Source organism: Phocoena phocoena, chromosome 4, assembly GCF_963924675.1.
Source record: "Phocoena phocoena chromosome 4, mPhoPho1.1, whole genome shotgun sequence".
In the NCBI taxonomy this organism is placed as follows: domain Eukaryota; kingdom Metazoa; phylum Chordata; class Mammalia; order Artiodactyla; family Phocoenidae; genus Phocoena; species Phocoena phocoena.
Genome location: NC_089222.1, coordinates 69,865,948 through 69,885,170, shown reverse-complemented (window position 1 = coordinate 69,885,170; position 19,223 = coordinate 69,865,948). Strand labels below are relative to the sequence as shown.

At 36.0% G+C, this 19,223-nt stretch overlaps 1 protein-coding gene across 3 annotated transcripts in view; it reads left to right on the top strand.

Moving 5' to 3' along the window:
- Nucleotides 1–19,223, top strand: part of FGF12 (fibroblast growth factor 12) — a 575,717-nt gene that overhangs the window by 542,782 nt on the left and 13,712 nt on the right. For all 3 annotated transcript variants that reach the window (XM_065875999.1, XM_065875998.1, XM_065875997.1), the window contains one exon: nt 13,981–14,179. In XM_065875999.1, coding sequence (XP_065732071.1) covers nt 13,981–14,179 — 199 coding nt within the window. The remainder of the gene's footprint in view (nt 1–13,980; nt 14,180–19,223) is intronic.

Below are 19,223 nucleotides of genomic sequence, written 5' to 3'. Positions count from 1 at the left end.
TATTTTTTGATTTCCTCTTTGATTTCTAAAGTGATCTCTTGGTTATTTAGTAAAGTATTGTTTAGCTTCCATATATTTGTGTTTTTTTATGTTTTTTTCCCTGTAATTGATATCTATCTCATAGTGTTGTGGTCAGAAAAGATGCTTGATATGATTTCAATTTTCTTAAATTTACTGATGCTTGATTTGTGACCCAAGATATGATCTATCCTGAAGAATGTTCTGTGTGCACTTGAGAAGAAAGTGTAATCTGCTGTTTTTGGATGGAATGTCGTATAAATAACAATTAAGTCTCTCTGGTCTATTGTTTCATTTAAAGCTTGTGTTTCCTTATTAATTTTCTGTTTGGATGATCTGTCCATTGTTGTAAGTGAGGTGTTCAAGTCCCCCAGTATTATTGTCTTACTGTCAGTTTCTTCTTTTATAGCTGTTAGCAGTTGCCTTATGTATTGAGGTGCTCCTATGTTGGGTGCATATATATTTATAATTGTTATATCTTCTTCTTGGATTAATTCCTTGATCACTATGTAGTGTCCTTCCTTGTCTCTTATAACATTATTTATTTTAGTCTGTTTTATCTGATATGAGTGTTGATACGCCAGCGTTCTTTTGATTTCCATTTGCATGGAATATCTTTTTCCATCCCCTCACTTTTAGTCTGTATGTGTCCTAGGTCTGACGTGGGTCTCTTGTAGACAACATATATATGGGTCTTGTTTCTGTATCCGTTCAGCGAGCCTGTGTCTTTTGGTTGGAGCATTTAATCCATTCACGTTTAAGATAATTATCAATATGTATGTTCCTATTACCATTTTCTTAACTGTTATGGGTTTGTTTTTGTAGGCCCTGTTCTTCACTTCTGTTTCCCACTTAGAGAATTAGAGAATTAGAGAATTCCCAATTAGAGAATTCCCACTTAGCTATTCCTGTAGCATTTGTTGTAGAGCTGTTTTGGTGGTGCTGAATTCTCTTAGCTTTTGCTTGTCTGTAAAGCTTTTGATTTCTCCATCAAATCTAAATGAGATTCTTGCCGGGTAGAGTAATCTTAGTTGTAGGTTCTTCCCTCTCATGACTTTAAATATATCATGCCACTCCCTTCTGGCTTGTAGAGTTTCTGCTGAGAAATCATGTGTTAACCTTATGGGAGTTCACTTGTATGTTATTTTTCATTTTCCCTTGTTGCTTTCAATAATTTTTCTTTGTCTTTATTTTTGGTCAATTTGATTACTATGTGTCTTGGCATGTTTCTCCTTGGGATTATCCTGCCTGGGACTCTGTGCGCTTCCTGGACTTGGGTGGCTATTTCTCTTCCCATGTTAGGGAAGTTTTCGACTATGATCTCTTCAAATATTTTCTCAGGTCCTTTCTGTCTCTCTTCTCCTCTGGGACCCCTATAATGCAAATGTTGTTGTGTATAATATTGTCCCAGATGTCTCTTAAGCTGGCTTCATTTCTTTTCATTCTTTTTTCTTTATTCTGTTCCGTGGCAGTGAATTCCACCATTCTGTCTTCCCAGTCACTTATCCGTTCTTCTGCCTCAGTTATTCTGCTATTGATTCCTTCTAGTGTAGTTTTCATTTCAGTTATTGTATTGTTCATCTCTGTTTGTTTGGTCTTTAATTCTTCCTGGTCTTTGTTAAATATTTCTTGCACCTTCTTGATCTTTGCCTCCATTCTTTTTCTGAAGTCCTGGATCATCTTCACTATCATTATTCTGAATTCTTTTTCTGGAAAGTTGCCTATCTCCACTTCATTTAGTTGTTTTTCTGGGGTTTTATCTTGTTCCTTCATCTGATACATAGCCCTCTGCCTTTTCATCTTTTCTGTCTTTCTGTGAATGTGGTTTTTGTTCCCCAGGCTGCAGGACTGTAGTTCTTCTTGCTTCTGCTGTCCACCCTCCGGTGAATGAGGCTATCTAAGAGGCTTGTGCAAGTTTCCTGATTGGAGGGACTGGTGGTGGGTAGAGCTGAGTGTTGCTCTGATGGGCAGAGACCAGTAAACTTTAATCTGCTTGTCTCCTGTTGGGTGGGGCTGGGTTCCCTCCCACTGGTTGTTTGGCCTGAGGCAACCCAACACTTGAGCCTACCTGGGCTCTTTGGTGTGGCTAGTGGTGGACTCTGGGAGGGCTCACACCAAGGAGTACTTCCCAGAACTTCTGCTTCCCATAACTTCTGCTGCCAGTGTCCTTGTCCCCGCGGTGAGACACAGCCACCCCCCGCCTCTTCAGGAGACCCTCCAACACTAGCAGGTAGGTCTAGTTCAGTCTCCTGTAGGGTCACTGCTCCTTCCCCTGGGTCCCGATGCATACACTACTTTGTGTGTGCCCTCCAAGAGTGGAGTCTCTGTTTCTCCCAGTCCTGTCGAAGTCCTGCAATCAAATCCTGCTAGCCTTCAAAGTCTGGTTATCTGGTAATTCCTCCTCCCGTTGCTGGACCCCCAGGTTTGGAAGCTTGACGTGGGGCCCAGAAACTTCACTCCAGTGGGTGGACTTCTGTGGTATAAATGTTCTCCAGTTTGTGAGTCACCCACCCAGCAGTTATGGGATTTGATTTCATTGTGGTTGCACCTCTCCTACTGTCTCATTGTGGCTTCTCCTTTGTCTTTGGATGTGGGGTATCTTTTCTGGTGAGTTCCAGTGTCTTCCTGTCAATGATTGTTCAGCAGTTAGTTGTGATTTTGTTGCTCTCGCAAGAGGGAGTGAGAGCACGTCCTTCTACTCTGCCATCTTAAACCAATCTCGAGTGTGTGCTTTCTTTCCTGACATTTAAATTAAAAAGTAATAGATCCTCTTGATCCTGTGTGTGTGTGTGTGTTTAGGTCTTGACTATTTTGCTTCTGTCTTTAGTCTGAGATCGGCGGGGAGACCTTATTTAGAGATTTACAGTGTGGTCCTAAAATGGCCTTTTGAGGTCTCCAACGAATGTCCAATGTGTTTATTGAGGTCTCTCCTTTCTGGCTTGTCTAGAAGTTCATCATATCCCGGCCCTGCCCAGCCATGGTATGTTCATTCAGTTATCAATCTTTCAGTAGTTGTTCTGTGCTAGGCTTGAGGAATCTCATTCTCAGCATATGCAGTCTATCTATAAGCCCAAGACCCTCAGGAAATTCCCATACAGACTCCTGCCCCCAATTCCACCAGCTTCCTTTTCTCTGGAACCTTGCTCCACAAATCCAAGTCCCCTTAGCAGTCCCAACCTCCAGTTTCTGACACCACAGCTCCAAAATACCCAGAGTGCTATACCTCAGCTTCACCTTTCCATTTCAGGGTTGAACAGTGCCCATTGAAGAAAGCCAGGGTTGTAAATCAACTATACTTCAATAAAACAAATTTTAAAAAGAAGAAAAAAAGAAAAGAAAGTCAAGGTTAATATGGTGCTTACCCCATGCATTTTCCTTCTCTCAAAGATCAAAACCCTACAATTCCAGTTGACAAGTGCTTGGAAACTACTGTCTCATATAGTTTGTCCAGTTTTATAATTATTTATAATAGGAAGTTATGTTTGATACCAATTATTCTGACTTCAAGGAAGTTGACAGATGAAATTTTAAAAATTGGGAAATTTCATGTTTTAAGAATGTATTTCTCTCATTAGTTGATCATTTCTGGGGCCGTCAGAGTATTCAGAATGATTTTCCAAAAGGTATAATAATGTTTAAATTGAAATAAGGGAATTTGAAAACATTCCCACTTTCATCCTTATCCCCAGAAAAGAAGACAGAGGCTGAGGCACACATCCTCTCACATAAAGTGTTAGGGGTATTCAACGTACTTGCCTTGATTTTCAAACTCAATCATAAGGGGGCATTTGGTTACATACTGTGTACATGCTCACTTCATAAGAATTAATGGTGTTTTTAATTGGAGAATTGCACTGTTCCCCCAATATCTGCTCTCTGTCCCTAGGGCATTCAGACTTCTGGAAATAATTTTTGTGATAACAGTGAATTGCAATATGATATATGCCCTCATCCACTGGTCTTCTTCTAATTCCCACTCCTCACCTTACTTCTATACTTGCAGGCTTCTGGCTAAAGGATAAGTCAGATGGCTTTGTGGTATTGCGCCTCATTAGAAGGTAACATCATCACATCACTTATTTTAAACTGATGTCAAAATCATCCTTTACTAGAAAAAGAGAAATGGTCAGATTTATCTGTGTACTCTGTAAATAGATGACCAAATTGAAAATTGAGCCTTAAGCAAAATAGCCTTGATTAGCCTGTTACAGGGAAGAGAAACTCAGGACACATGATTTGGAGTCCATAAGGAAAGTGACTTTTCTCAACCTACTGCTCAGGCGAACACATTTTCATTTGTGATATCAGATATCACCTGAAAATTGTAACGAGAAAGTAAGGAAAGTAAGTAATATGCCAGTTACTGTGTTTAGCATACCTACATTGTCTTGTTTAATAATCAAAACCTTATAGTGAAGGTATGATTAGTGTTAATTACAGGTGAAGAAACTGAGCTTTAGGGAAATTAAGTAACCTGTCCAAGTTTAAAAATTAGGGAGATGAACATTTTTGTCTATCTGCCTCCAAAATTATGTTTCCAATACACTACAGTTTTCATGATTTTATGATGATATAAGTTTACCCGGTTGCCTTGTAAGATTTTGCAAAGAAAGCATTAACAAAGAACCTTTAGTTTGGTTGCCTTATAAGATTTTGCAAAGAAAGTATTAACAAAGAACCTTCAGTTTTAGAGAAATTAGCTCAGGAGTTTTCCAGTAAAAAATATCTCAAAAGTATATAAAGATTCCCATATCTACAGTTTAAGTTATAAAATTAGACTTATTCTAGTCAAAGCAACCAAGTTTTTAAAAAATGCTTCATTTGAGATAATGTATTTCAGCATTTTCTTTGCCTCTTGTCAGGATGGGAAACAATAGTTCTCTTGCTTGATTTAATATCATTATGTCTGACAACACAGTTAACAAAGCAACTGCTAATATTCCCAAGATTTTCAAGTTCTGTGCATCTAGAAGTCACTAATGAGGTTAGTGAACCAGAAGCTTCACAGCCAAATATCCAAAGGTTAAGACCAAAGGAACTGTGTATCTCTGGAGTTGTTGGATGTAAATCGTGTTGCAAGAACCATCAAGTATTTAATTCCGTCCTTATACACAATCCAATAAACAAGGTTTACGGCAAACAGGGAAGATGCATTTGTGCATTAAAAAGAGTTTAGATTTTGGTTTCCAACTGGAAAGGAAAAAATCAAAACAAGAGGGTTCTTTGTACTAGCATATGTTTGAAAAATCAGTAATTTTTACATTTTATAGGGAGAATCATTAGTTATAATTGCTTATATAATAGCAAAGTTTCTTTTCTCTGATTACCTTTTCTTTTATATTTTACATTTTGTTTTCTTAATAATAATATATCACTACTATTTCTTTTTGGTAGTTAAACACTGTTTTTGAAGTAACGATATTTTATCATGACTGCTTAATTTCAAGAAATTATTTAACCATCTAATATGAATGATAAAGCTATAGAAGGTTTAAGTCGAAGTGATGTTTTAGATTTCCTGGTTCAACAAACAACTCTCTTTTACATTTAGGAGAACAAGGAGCCTAAGAAGGAAACTGATAATCCCAATTTGAACACAAATTAGAGATAAACAAGAATAAAAATCCAGGTCTCATGATGTCTTTTCACCAAATTATTTTGTTGGAGTAGACATTTTTTTAATTCCAGGAACTGTTGAGAATTCGAGGGGAATATAACAATTATAGTAGTTACCTTCATAAAGCTTAGACAGGTAGTGTTAGATTATGAAAAATGAGAAAACAAGGTAAAGAATTAGAAAGTGACTGGAGGAGGTGCTAAATTATGTAAGGTAATCTGGGGAGGTCTCTGAGATAGTCACGCTTGAGCAGTGACTTGAAAGAAATGAGGGATCAAGCCATGTTAATATGCTATTGAAGAGGTTTCCAGGAACAAAGAATATCAATTGTGTAGGATTTGAGATGGTTTATGCTTGTTATTTTTGGGAAACAGCAAGGAGACCAGTGGCTGCAGTGTGATGAGTATTCATTCATTCACTGCACATTCATCCCATGGATTATTATAGCCAGAGCAGTGAGAGGGGAAATGGGGATCCACAAAGAACTGGATGAAGATGAATCATAATTATGGTACCATTTAATTTTATTAATCATACAGGATTATAAAAGTTATGGATTCCTACTTGAGTTAGAAAGCATACGTTTTACACGTAAAGCTAGAAGGAGCAAAAGTGGTTGTGATTGAATCACATAACATTCTTTACTTCTCAAAAAATGTATTCCAAGCAATTGTCACTCTAAAATGTAGAAACTTTTCAAGTTAATGATGTCAGAGTCTTCTATGGAAAAGAATTAATCTCAAATAATTGTGTAGGTCTTCAAAGAACTTGCACATAGGTTATGTAATTTGATCTCTATAGCCCCATAAGTCTATAGTACAATAGAAGAAGTTGAGTTTCAGTGAGGTTAACTGATTTGCCAAAGGTCACTTTGACAGTTTGGAAAATTATTAATGGATAATAAACCAGAAATTTAGAGACTCCAAATGGTTTTCCAGAAAATAATTTATTGTGTATTTCTTCATGTGTTATGGGCAATTCTCTTTTTCTATTCTGTTCATTTTATGTTTTGATATTATTATTATTATAGGAAATTACAAATGGTTAGTTTTAAATTATGCAGTTTTATAAGCACTATTTATAAATAAAACATACAATCATGTGCATTATATAATGGACTGCAATAAAAAATGACAAGTAGAATAAATGAGTTGGAGAAAGGATGGAAAATATTTTTTGTGAATAAATTATTTGATCCAAAAGTGTTATATTTTCATCATGAACAAAATTTGTCTGCAACCTATGAATGAATGATTGTTATTGGTATAAAATTTTCATGCATTATATGTTAGCTAATTATATGGGAAAAACTTGATTTTAAAAGAAGGACAATGATTTTGAGAAGTAATATTTATCATTTTACTTAACCTTCACCACATGCTTTGACTCTTCTACTATGGATTTTTTAGTGACAAATATAACATACACAAATAAGTGCACAAACTGTATAGAACTCGATGAATTTTTCATAAAGTGAACACACACGTGTAGCTAGCTACCAGATCAAGAAATACATCATTGCCAGCACCCAAGAGTCCTCCCCTTGCTTCATCTTACTAATTACCCTCCCTGAACAAAGTTATTGCTTTCCTGAGTTCTACAGTAGATTGTTTTACCTGCTTTTGAGCTTTATATAATTGAAATAATATAGCAAGTAGCTGTATTTATTGTTTGGTTTATTTTTTTCCACATTATGTTGGTGAGAATCATCCAGATTATTGCTTATAGTTGTAGTTTTTTTATTCTCACTGCTCTATAGTATCTTATTGTCAGAATATGTTACATATCCAATCTACTATTGATGGTCATTTCAGTTGTCTCCATTTTGGGGCTCTTATGAATAGTGCTACTATGACCATTCTTGTACATGTCTTTTAGGGGATAGATAGTTAGAGATAGATAGATTGATTAATAAATAGATAGCCTGATAGGTTTCATTGAGTATAAATCCAGAAGTAGAATTGTTGAATTATAGGATACACTTGTATTTATCAATACTGCCAAACAGCTTTTCAGAGTGGTTTTACCAATTTGTTCTACCGTCATTTACATATGAGAGGTCCAGTTGCTCCACATCCTTTCCAACACTTGGCATTATCTATTATCTCATTTTAGCTATACTTGAATGTAACCCGTGATGGAGTTCTCCAGCTTTATTGAGGTAGAGTTGGCAATTAAAAATTGTACAGCTTGATGATTTGCTATACATATACACTGTGAAATACTCATCACAATCAAACTAATTAACATATCCATAGCTACCTTTTTCTTTCTGTTTTTGGTTTTTTTTGTGTGTGTGGTGAGACACTATCCTATGATCCAGGAATCCCACTTAGGAATATATCCAAAAAAATGAAGTCAGGATCTTGAAGAAATGTCTGCATTCCAATGTTTATTTCAGCATTATTCAATAGCCAAGATATGGAAGCAACCTAAGCACTAGTCAACAGATGATTAAAAAAACGTGATATACATATATCTATATATAGATATATATAATTCAACCTTAAAAAGAAGGAAATCCTGCCATTTGCTACAACATGGCAGGTATTAGACAAAGTGAAATAAATGAGATGCAGAAAGACAAATATGTGGAATTTAGATGTTTGGAATCTAAAATAGGCAAACTCATAGAAGCAGAGAGTAGAGTGATAGTTACCTGGGGGAGGGAGAAATGGAGAGATGTTGGTTAAGGGGTACAAAGTTTTAGTTATGCAAGATGAATTAGTTTTGGAGAGCTCATGTACAAGAATGTGACTATAGTTAACAATATTATATTGTATACTTGAAATTTGCTAAAAGAGCAGATCTTAAATGTCTTCACCAAATTTTTAAATGTGAAAATTATTGCCCCTACTTTATAGATGATAAAACAAGGATATATCAAAATTAAATAGCACATCCAAAATTATGCAGCTAAAGAAACAGAATCAATGCTGTAACTCAGCTCTATCTTATCACATAGTCTTTGCTGTTTCCTTAAAATATTTTTATTATTTACTTCAACAAGAATAAATTGAGTGCTAAATATGCTGGACTTCCTAATAAGCACTGATGAGGAACATGTCTTTGTGAGCAAAAGCTTGCAGTGTATAGGACAGGAGCAAGAAAAACCATCATGACACAAAGCAAAGTGCATTAAATACACTTTGGGGAAAAAAAAGTAAATATCATGAGAAGCTAAAGGAGGGAAAATTCACAATAACCTGCAATAACTGAGAAAAACATTTGCCATTATTTTATTGGATAGAGAATTAGAGAGGATAGTTGAACAACGTACAATTTGAGGGTTAAGAGGTGTGAGCATGTCGAGGAATTAGTATGTGATGAAAACACTGTTGGCAGTGATAGTCAACCATGAAGGAAATATAACATTTTATCCATACAGCCATCAAATTCCCTAAATTTCTGTCTCCTTATTCCTCATGATACTTATATCTAAAGGAGAATGCCATTCAAATAGGGGTGGGGTGGGCCAAGACTGGCACAGTTAGAGGCTGGCTAAGAAGGAAGTGTCTCATCTTGTGCAGTGACGGAGCCTAAGATTGATGGGAGAATCCAGAACCTGAGTAGGTTATCAGTGCTCTAAGTGCAGAGAGAAGAACAGGAAGAAATACGGGAGAGGGATCAAGGTAGAGTATGAAGCTATGAAGTTGGGGATCAGCGAGAAGAATTCTGGAGAGAGTAGATTAGAATCAGATGGATGGGGAGGGATTGAAAAGGGTCCTGAGTGATGGTCTTGAGCTTAAGTGGTGTGCCATTATTCACTCATCATCTGGAATGAAATGGGTGGGTGATTCAACTTTCCAAGACAAGGCTAGGGTGAATAGGCATTTGGAATGTGAGAAGAATTGGTCATATAATGACTTGTACAATGCGAGAACAACAACAAGTTGTGCAAATGCTGCTAAAAAAGTGAGTGCTCAAAATTAATTTCAAAACACTATCAAAGGTCATATTCATATTCTGCTGAAATTAAGGTCAGTTTAAGTTGAACAAATTAAAGATTTGGAAAGATTTTAGAGTAATAAATGTGAAACATAAACCTAGCATTTCACATACTTACACACATGATGTGCATGTGGGTGTGTTTCTGTTTCATCAACAAACGTTTATTCTATAAGCCTTGCTATGTACCTACATGGAACTGAGCACTCAGGATTATAGATATAAGTAAATACTATTCATGAGATGCAACATGACTACTAGTTAGTTTTACAAAAGGAAAAATAACCCTCCTTATACTAGTTATTTACTCTGCTTTCATGATATGTCCTGGATTGAGATAGTCTAGGATTTTGTCACCTTGTCTCAAAGCCTTCCTATCTCCATTACACTTTAGAGTTATTATCATTCTGAACATAATTTTTATAACCTCAGAACCTCTTCTGAATATATGTGATTGCCCAAGTCTTTGCCAAAGATTTTTAAAATGTATGTGTGTATGTTGTTTTAGCTATAGTAAGAACAATCTATGTAGGATAAAGCTTAACTTATGGCATAGGGTCCTGGATGCTGGAGCAGATATAATCATCTATGACAAAAACACAGAATTAAATGTCTAGTTACATGACTGATTGTATTTTTCTTGCTATAAGAAAAAAATAATAATGCGTTGGAGTGTTTGTAAAAATTCTATAAGCTTACAGCATGCTTTCATATCCATCCTCTTATTTTCCTTAAAATAACTTAATTTGCAGTTGAAAATATGAAATTCAAAGAAGTTCAACCACTTTCCTAAAGTCACACAGCTATTATGTATGGATCCAGAAGCAAAACCCTGATTTTTCTACTCCAAGTAGAGGACTCTTGAGTTCTCATTACACACATAGAGTGATAGTAGCAAGTATATTGTAAATTCTTTGATGCCCAACTTTATATTGAAATTGCTGAACATCTTGTAAAGGTTGCACTTAGAATGATCGTCCAAGCTGGCTCGGTGTTCTTAAGGTTTTCCTCCCCATTTCTAGGAAGTTGGCCGTGCCCCACAGAAGTGCCTGCACTAAGCTTTTGCCATTTTTTTCCTCCTGAAATGTTTTTCCCTGGCCGAGTATTATCAATTGCCTCATTTCTGAATTCTGACTCTGCATAGCCCCTTTAAAATATTAAATGGGATACTTCACTTGACTTTTTATATCTGATTATCACCTGGATACTATATCTGGGATCCCCATTCGCCAACTCAGAATTTCAAGGCTCAATCCTTACCTAATGCTATCCCTGACTCATGCTCCCAGGACTTCAGTCCCTGCCCAATTTTCTGGACTTTCGCTCTTCTAGGAGCAGACTTTAAACAATTGTGAAACTAAATGGAAACCTACGAGTTCACTATTTATTAAATAAAAATATTACTTTCATATGTATAAAAGACAGCATAGTAATTATACCTGGTGGGCATGGTTGTGATGATGGCTTGCCTCCAATCAACAGCTTGGTACCAAAAGTAGGCTTGGTTAAGTAGTAAGGAAGCATTGTGTGGCATTGGAAAAAGTACTGAACCAGCAGCCGGGGGGCAGGGTTCTAGCCCAGGGTCTGGATCTCCCTCTAATATACTATGACTCACAAAACAATTATTTAACTATCAAGGGCTTCTGTTACTTTGTTAAATAAGGGCAGTAAGCAGCTTTCTATCTACAAATTTTCATATTTCTGTGAGGTATACTTATAAGTAAATAGGTATTACATGTATGATAAGATGTATTTATACACACAATTCCTTGCCCCATATATTTCTCCCACCTTCTATTATGAGGTCTGAAGTCTTATATATAGAATTTATTCATTGAACTTTGAAGAGTCCCTTAGCATCTAGAGTTCATTAATATCGAGCTAGACCTAGAAAAAGCTTTGAGATTTGGATTAGTTTGTCTTAAAAAGTATAACTAATAAAATCTATGCTAAATTTTTAGCTTTTTCAGATCTTTTTAACCTAGTCCTAGAAGGAAACCAGAACTTTTAGATTATCTTATAAATTTAATCAGAATCACTTTGATTCCTATACTTGGCAATGGTCAAACTCTGTCCTAATAATATTGAGACAAGGTCATAGGAGAGCCCATTGTTCAGCACACAGGACCACAAATTAGGATTTTTGTGTTGCCAGACAAGGAATATGCAGTAGTTTCATTTTTTCCCCTTACTTTCTCTTGTTACTTCATTTATCTGATTCCTCATTTTTTATTGAGAAATAATTCACATGCCGTAAAATTCCTGTTTTTACACTATATGCTTCAATGGTTTTGTTCATACAGTTGTACAATCTAATCCCAGGAAACTTCCGTCTCTCCAAAAAAGCCATCACTTCCCATTTACCCATCTCCTCAGCCCTTGGCAACCACTAATCTATGTTTTGTCTCTGGATTTGCCTGTTCTGGATATTTCGTATACATTGGATCATGCAAAATGTGACCTTTTGTATCTGGCTTCTTCCACTTAGCATAATGTTTTTGAGGTTCGTCTGTGTTGTCACATGAATCAGTACTCCATCCTTTTTAATAGCTATCTAATATTTCATTGTATGGATATATCACATTTGTTCATTCATCCATTGATAGATGTTTGAATTGTTTCCACATTATGAATAACGCTGCTATGAGTATTTGTGTACAAGTTCACACGTGGAGATATATTTTCAATTCTCATATGTATGTACCTAGAAGTAGAATTGCTAGATCATATGGTAACTGTATGTTTAACCTTTTGTGGAATTGCTAAACTATGTCCCACAGCTGCTGCATTATTTACCTTTTTACTAGCTAGGTATGAGGATTGTAGTTTCTCTAAACCCTCAGCAACACTTTTTATTGTCCATCTTTTTTGATATGGCCATCATAGCAGATGTGAAATGGTACCACATAGTCAATTGTTTCTCTGGTTCTTAAGCCACTTAGTTTACTTAAAACTGAGAGTATTCTGTGACATCATATTTTTATTATCAATATAATTAATTATTGAAATATTATTACTACTATTATTATTTTAATGGGTACAACCACCTTTCCATCTCCCGTCCCATATTTTTTGTCTCATTTTTTGGGGTCTATAACTTTTGAACCATTTAAAATCAACAGAGTCCTTTCAGCAGTTTCTTTATCCTTGAAGACCTTCATCTGTCTCCACAGATGCATCACCGTAGCTCCCTGGAAGTGAAGCCAGGGGATTAGTCTGCAAGAATCACCTCCAAGGACATGGTTTCAACAGCTTTAGTCCCACATATTCCTCAATAACTTAACTCCAGGTGTAACTGCATTAAATCACTGGGGCCTTTCATTGAAAGGGTTACAAGGAAGAGATTCTTCTAGCACTTAGTGAAGACGGCAGTGACTATTGTGAATATGTTTGACATGTAGGATTCTTATTTACTTGTAGCTGATAAGATGCTATCACATTTGTTTTTCTTCAGCTTTTCTTTGAAGGGGAGGAATTTCTTCTTTCCATGAAATACATTTTGTTCATTTGACATGTTAGGATTTGATTTTATTGTATTGATTATAAAATCTCATTGTAAGTCACTGAACAAGACTCAGGCAGAAAAGGTGAACTTGAGAGGCAGTGATTGTGAAGCAATAAATGTGGGTTCTGGCATTGATGCAGTAATTTTGCTGTTGTTGTTTAACTTTGCATTAATCATATAACCTTTTGGTTGTCTCACTTATCAAATGGTGAAGGTGAGGTAGAGGACTTTTAAGGTTCCTTCTTGAACTAAAACTCTCATATGTTTCACTGGAGATCATACAGTATAGTAGTAAAATTTTTCTACTACTTTTTCCTGATATTTTTACCTGAAATTTTAATTACTAAGTAAAAAAAAAAAGTTTCAAAGAAATTAACAGGAAAGTTACTGACGTTAAGCAAAGAGGTAGTATACTAGTGATTTTATGGAACAAGCTTTGAGTATTTCACAGATTTGTGAACATATAGGGTAGTCCCTTCAAAAATGTCTGCTGAGCCTGTGTGTGCCGTGATTGTGTTATATTTTGATTCCCAGGGTTACATTTTACATGCTAAGGGCCACAAAAATGCACAATGGCTATTCTCTTAAATTTAAAAAACATTAAACTGAGATCAGAGCGTGGACATGGGCACAGTCTTGAGTGATATTAACCGAAGAAATTATTCAAGCCTGACAGTGTTCTGTGGAGTAAGGTTGTTTAGAAAGGAAATCTCGTTTCTTGATTTTGTATGATAAATCTTTAAACCAAATGCTAATAGAAATTATGTGCAATTATTTCTCATTTTTTCTTAACAGAGAACCTATATTTCAGGCTCATTGGATTTAAATATTTGCTGATTCATTATTAAATCCTTTCTCTCTTTTGTATCTTTTTTTTTTTTTTTTTCTGCAGGATGTTTTCACTCCAGAATGCAAATTTAAGGAATCTGTGTTTGAAAACTACTATGTGATCTATTCTTCCACACTGTACCGTCAGCAAGAATCAGGCCGAGCATGGTTTCTGGGACTCAATAAGGAAGGTCAAATTATGAAGGGGAACAGAGTGAAGAAAACCAAGCCCTCATCACATTTTGTACCAAAACCTATTGAAGGTACAAGACAAGCTTCTTTTCTTTAGACCCTGACCTGTGTGTTGATGCCAGTTCCGCCCCTTTTCCTTTCACTCAGTAGGTTGTTTGTCATACAACAGATCAAAACAAAGATTCAGAAAACACAGTAGTACCTCTTCCTATCAAAAAATAAAATTCCATTAAAAATACTTGACACTTAGAAAACACCGCTTGAATATAGAGGCTAGCAAGTTCTTGAAAGTAGAAAAATAGTGGTAGTGACCATTTGGAATGTAATTTCCTTCTTTATTGAACACAATAATTTAATTTCTCAGGCTACACTCTTGAAAAAACCAATAGTACTATTATAATGCTTTAAAGTTTTTACAAGTCTTTTAGAAATATGTTTATATCCTAATTTCTACATCTTTTTGAACAAATCTCATAATATAATGTATTAATTTTTATTTGTATTTTTTAAGGAAAGAAAATAATATTCAATTTACTGTGCTAATAAATATAACAGTTTTAAAATTTTATCCCTCTTAACTGAGCCTGTAACTTCCCCTCCCTTGATCATTTAATATAGTGTTCATTTATTTCAACTGATCAGTGGAATAAATAATATCATGCTGAGGAAACCCATTTTTGGCAACTTGTTCCCTAAGCAGGATGAGACTCTCCCATTGAGGTAACCACATTTACTGTATTCAGTCAAGCTTTTTAATACAGGCTAAGAAAGCAGCAGTGGAGTGGACATTTACCAACATAACACTCTTCTCTAAAAGTTACATTATAATCTCTTAAGACATTAGTTCAGCTTCCTCATCCAAAGAAATGAGAAAATTGAGGCAGTGCATTGCTATTCTGTGATTTAGCCAGGCTTACTGTCCCCTAAATATCTATAAGGTAGGGTCAAGTCCACCAGTGTAGGGACACAGTGCCTGCTGCAGATTACCTATGACTGAAACAGTCAGCAAACATTTGTTAAATCAATACTATGTTCAAAGCGCTGGGGGGAAATGTGACATTCAAAATTCCTAGTCTTTCTCAAGCCTCCCCTCACACCTTGTGCTTTTAACCACACAAAACAGAACTTTCTTCTGTTCTACATTTTTACTACTTGTAATACATTTTTACTATTTTGAGCTTTATGTACTTTTTTTTTTTTTGCCCTTCTGTCCTCAAAATTTCCATTCATGTGCCTGGAGAATGCCTATCAGTCCTTGTAAAGAATTAATTCAAGAGTTAATACTTCTATGACGGCCTCCCTGACTTTCTTCAAGTAGAATTAAATATTCTGTCACCTTATTATTGTATCTTGTTCTCTCTTCTAGAAATTATCACATTGTATTAAATTCACCTATTTACCACTCTGTCTCTTCTTATCCATAATTAGATCACTTGTTAAATGACAGAATGTTTTATTTTTCTCATATCTCCTTGTATCTTGTACAACACGTGGCATATCATAGGGAGATATCCAATAATCATTATCAATTGAATAAGCGAACAAGTGAATGAACAAATGAACACATAGGTAAGTATAAAGACAAAGAAGAACTATATTCTCCGGGAAACTTTATAATATTCTTGGAGATATGAAGTATGTTTACTAATGGCAGTAGTATAATGTAAAAAGTGATGGACTAAATGTTGCCGGAAATGATATTGGGATTTATAGAAAGAGCCAGCCAGCACTTCCACCAAAAGGAAGATACTGGAAAGTTGATACTGAAAGGGCCAGGTCAGGTTCAGAACATTTGAGATGAGAGGTGGGGATTAGGTAGACAAAAACACTCCAGGTGCAGAGTGAGTAAACTATTAAAACTATTGCACCATTTTTATTTGCGCATTTAAGTTGATTTTCTTGTTGTTGCAATAAAAGTAGTGCGTGCTCATTAACAATTTTTGGAAAATTCAGGAGAGTATAAAGGAAAAGTAAAAAATCCTTGTGTTTTGTTTATTCCTTTTATGAATAATGCATTTCATACTAAATCCCTCCCCCCCCCAAAAAAAGAAGAAACACCTGTAACGTACCCTCCTGATCATGACTTCTGTCTGCATTTTGGCTAATCAAGCTTCTTCTTGGGTCTGTATGATCATGTACATATTTCTAAGAGAAATGTATACAATTACCATGTTCCGAGTTTGAGAGCTGCCTTAATTCTTCATATTTGCTGCATTTCAGTACAAATGTGGGAAAAGAAAACCAGACATTCCTAGTTGTATATGTTAGAATTAGGTTTGGTTGTGTACAACACAAAACCCATGTTAAGAGCAGCTTAATCATACAAAGTTTTATTGTCTCACAAGCCAAATCTAGAAACCTGCTGTCCAGGGCTGGTTCTGCGGCTCTGCAAATGCTAGCGACCTTGGCTATGTCCAGCTTTGAGTGCCACTCTCGTTTTGTTTTTGTTTTTCAAATAGCTCTGCCTTTTTCCCAGTCCTGATGGCGATGTCATTTTGAATGTCAGGATTCCCAAAATTAAGCTCCGTCAGTGTGATGATTTTTAAGTCATGCACTGGTTGCATGGTAATAATAACCCACCAGCCCCTTTCCCTTCACAGCTTCACCCTCCATCCTGTGTTTAGAACATAGGCAGTGTTAATAAGGGGTTGCAAGGGCATCTATTCAGACAGATGGATGGACTTGATATTTAAACCCATTACCACGTACATTGCACATCAACCTTTACTTACCCTCCCCTGGAATTTAAGACAACAGTGCAGGCTTCACCATTCCCAGTTTTGTCCATTCAGAGCATTGTTCACACCACAGATAAGTAACTCCCCCAGATTTAATTGTCTGGATGGTGACCTCCCCCTTTAGCTTCAGATACACCAGCCAAATACTCTCTGACAAAGAACAAGAAACAATCTCTGCCTTTTCTCTTCCCTCCTCCTTCAAGGAGTTCATTGCTCAGCTCTTGCAAGTGGTTGGATATTCAGAATCTAGTTCCTTCCCCCTGAAAAGAATGTGTGCGCTTTCCAAGATTTAAGCTTCAAGAACTTAATCCTGGAGTGAGAAATACATTTCCAAAGTGAAATTAGTAAACATCAATTGTAAGCCATCGCTACAGAAATATTAAACTTGGACTAAAGGAACACCTAACCAGTTTCTACCAATTTATTTTCTAGTGGGAAGATAAGACTAACACAACATGTACATACACTCACACACCTTTACGACAGTTACAGATTACCCTTTCTGTCTGTTAGAACTGTTGCTTCAAGCTAATAGAACCTAACTGAAGTCTCAGCAGTATATAATGTAGATCATTGGTTCCCAAACATCAGTATCAAAACCATCTGGAGTGGTTTTAAAAGCTACCAATTCTCAGATCAAATCTCCATAGGATTCTGATTTTATTGTCCAAGTTATTTTGATGGCAACCAGGTTTGAGACTCAGTGTTCTAAACTGAATTTGCTGTTTCAGTGCTCATTCTGATCCAGTCTGGCCGTAGGCCATTATTTAAATGTATTCAAATTAGTATGATCTATATATTGGACTAAGCCTAATCTAATATAGAGTAAATTGTCACTCTGACACCATGGAATTAAATATATTAAACACATTAATATATTTAATTACCTTTCCTACTGCTATTAGGATGGTTGTACTTTAGTGCTGGGTTAAATTACTATATGGAGTTAGTGGAGGTAATACCAACTATTGTACCACATTGATCACTAAGAAAGAGTTACTTGATAGTAATCAATTAGTCAAGGATAAACAAATGTCTGATTCTTCTAATAAAAACTTTACCAATGATTTGCTAAGTAATTTTGCAAAAATAATTTTTTACTTCAACCTAGGTAATCTCTGGAGATGCAACTGATTATAAATTCCATCTATTTCACAGGAATAATATGAAGATTGGCATTGTAAGAAAGTTGGATCTCTCAAATCTGTCAGATCAATGCAAACAGCCTTTTTCATTTTCCCTTGGAAATTGGACATTGTGTTACTGTGTTATGTACTAGAGAAAGGCTGTGAGGCGTGGTATTGAATAAAGTATTAGAGACAATGAAAATTGAATTTGGAGGGAAAATAATTTCTTCAAAACCTTTGTACTAAAACACCAAAGAAGTGAATAAATCAGGAGTCCTGATTTTGTAAAACTCCTATTAGGAAGATACTAATGGCAAATTATTTTATTTTATTTTTTGCGGTACGCGGGCCTCTCACTGTTGTGGCCTCTCCCGTTGCGGAGCACAGGCTCCGGATGCGCAGGCCCAGCGGCCATGGCTCACGAGCCCAACTGCTCCGTGGCATGCGGGATCCCCCCGGACCGGGGCACGAACCCGTGTCCCCTGCATCGGCAGGCGGACTCTCAACCACTGCACCACGAGGGAAGCCCTGGCAAATTACTTTGATGTTTTTATTTCAGTTAACTTGAAAGAGAACTAGACGGTTTGTTTTCCAAAATCCTCTTTTGGACCCAACCATACTAAAAGACAAAAACAGAAAGATGGAGTAAAAACATACTTTTGATGCTCTTGAATGTTTCTATTACAGAAAAGATAATAGCAGCATCTCTCTCTCCACCTTTTGAGTTTGGGATCTCTGCCAGCCTGTGACACCTTCTTTCCCCAAACCAGTTAACTCATTCAAAGCAGCTTTTTCCTGGCTTTGAATTTAGTCTTTAATAAAGCCCTCCTACCTCTCCCTGACATATTCTTCTTCTATATCTATCTCTTGCACACAAATACTACTTCTGATCTCTTTCTAACTGAAGATATAGATCTTTTTGTTCACAATGTCTCTTAACTCTTTATAATAAATATTTACGGCATACTGGGTGCATCCTTTTGACAATACGTTCTGAACCAGCACATAAAGTTCTGCTACAGTTCCAAAAGGGATTCTATGTGACATTAATTAAGGTGTGAAATTACTTCCTGTTAATTTCTCACACCCTTCCATGATCTGCTATTAAGACAATTAAATTTCTTTAGTGGTCCATTAACTAACAGAGCAATCTAACCTTTCCACTTGGAGATTACAGAGGGCCAAGGAAAATTTGATTAAGTTGGTAGTAATAAAAATATTAGTCATATTTCATTCTTCTTTGATGGAAA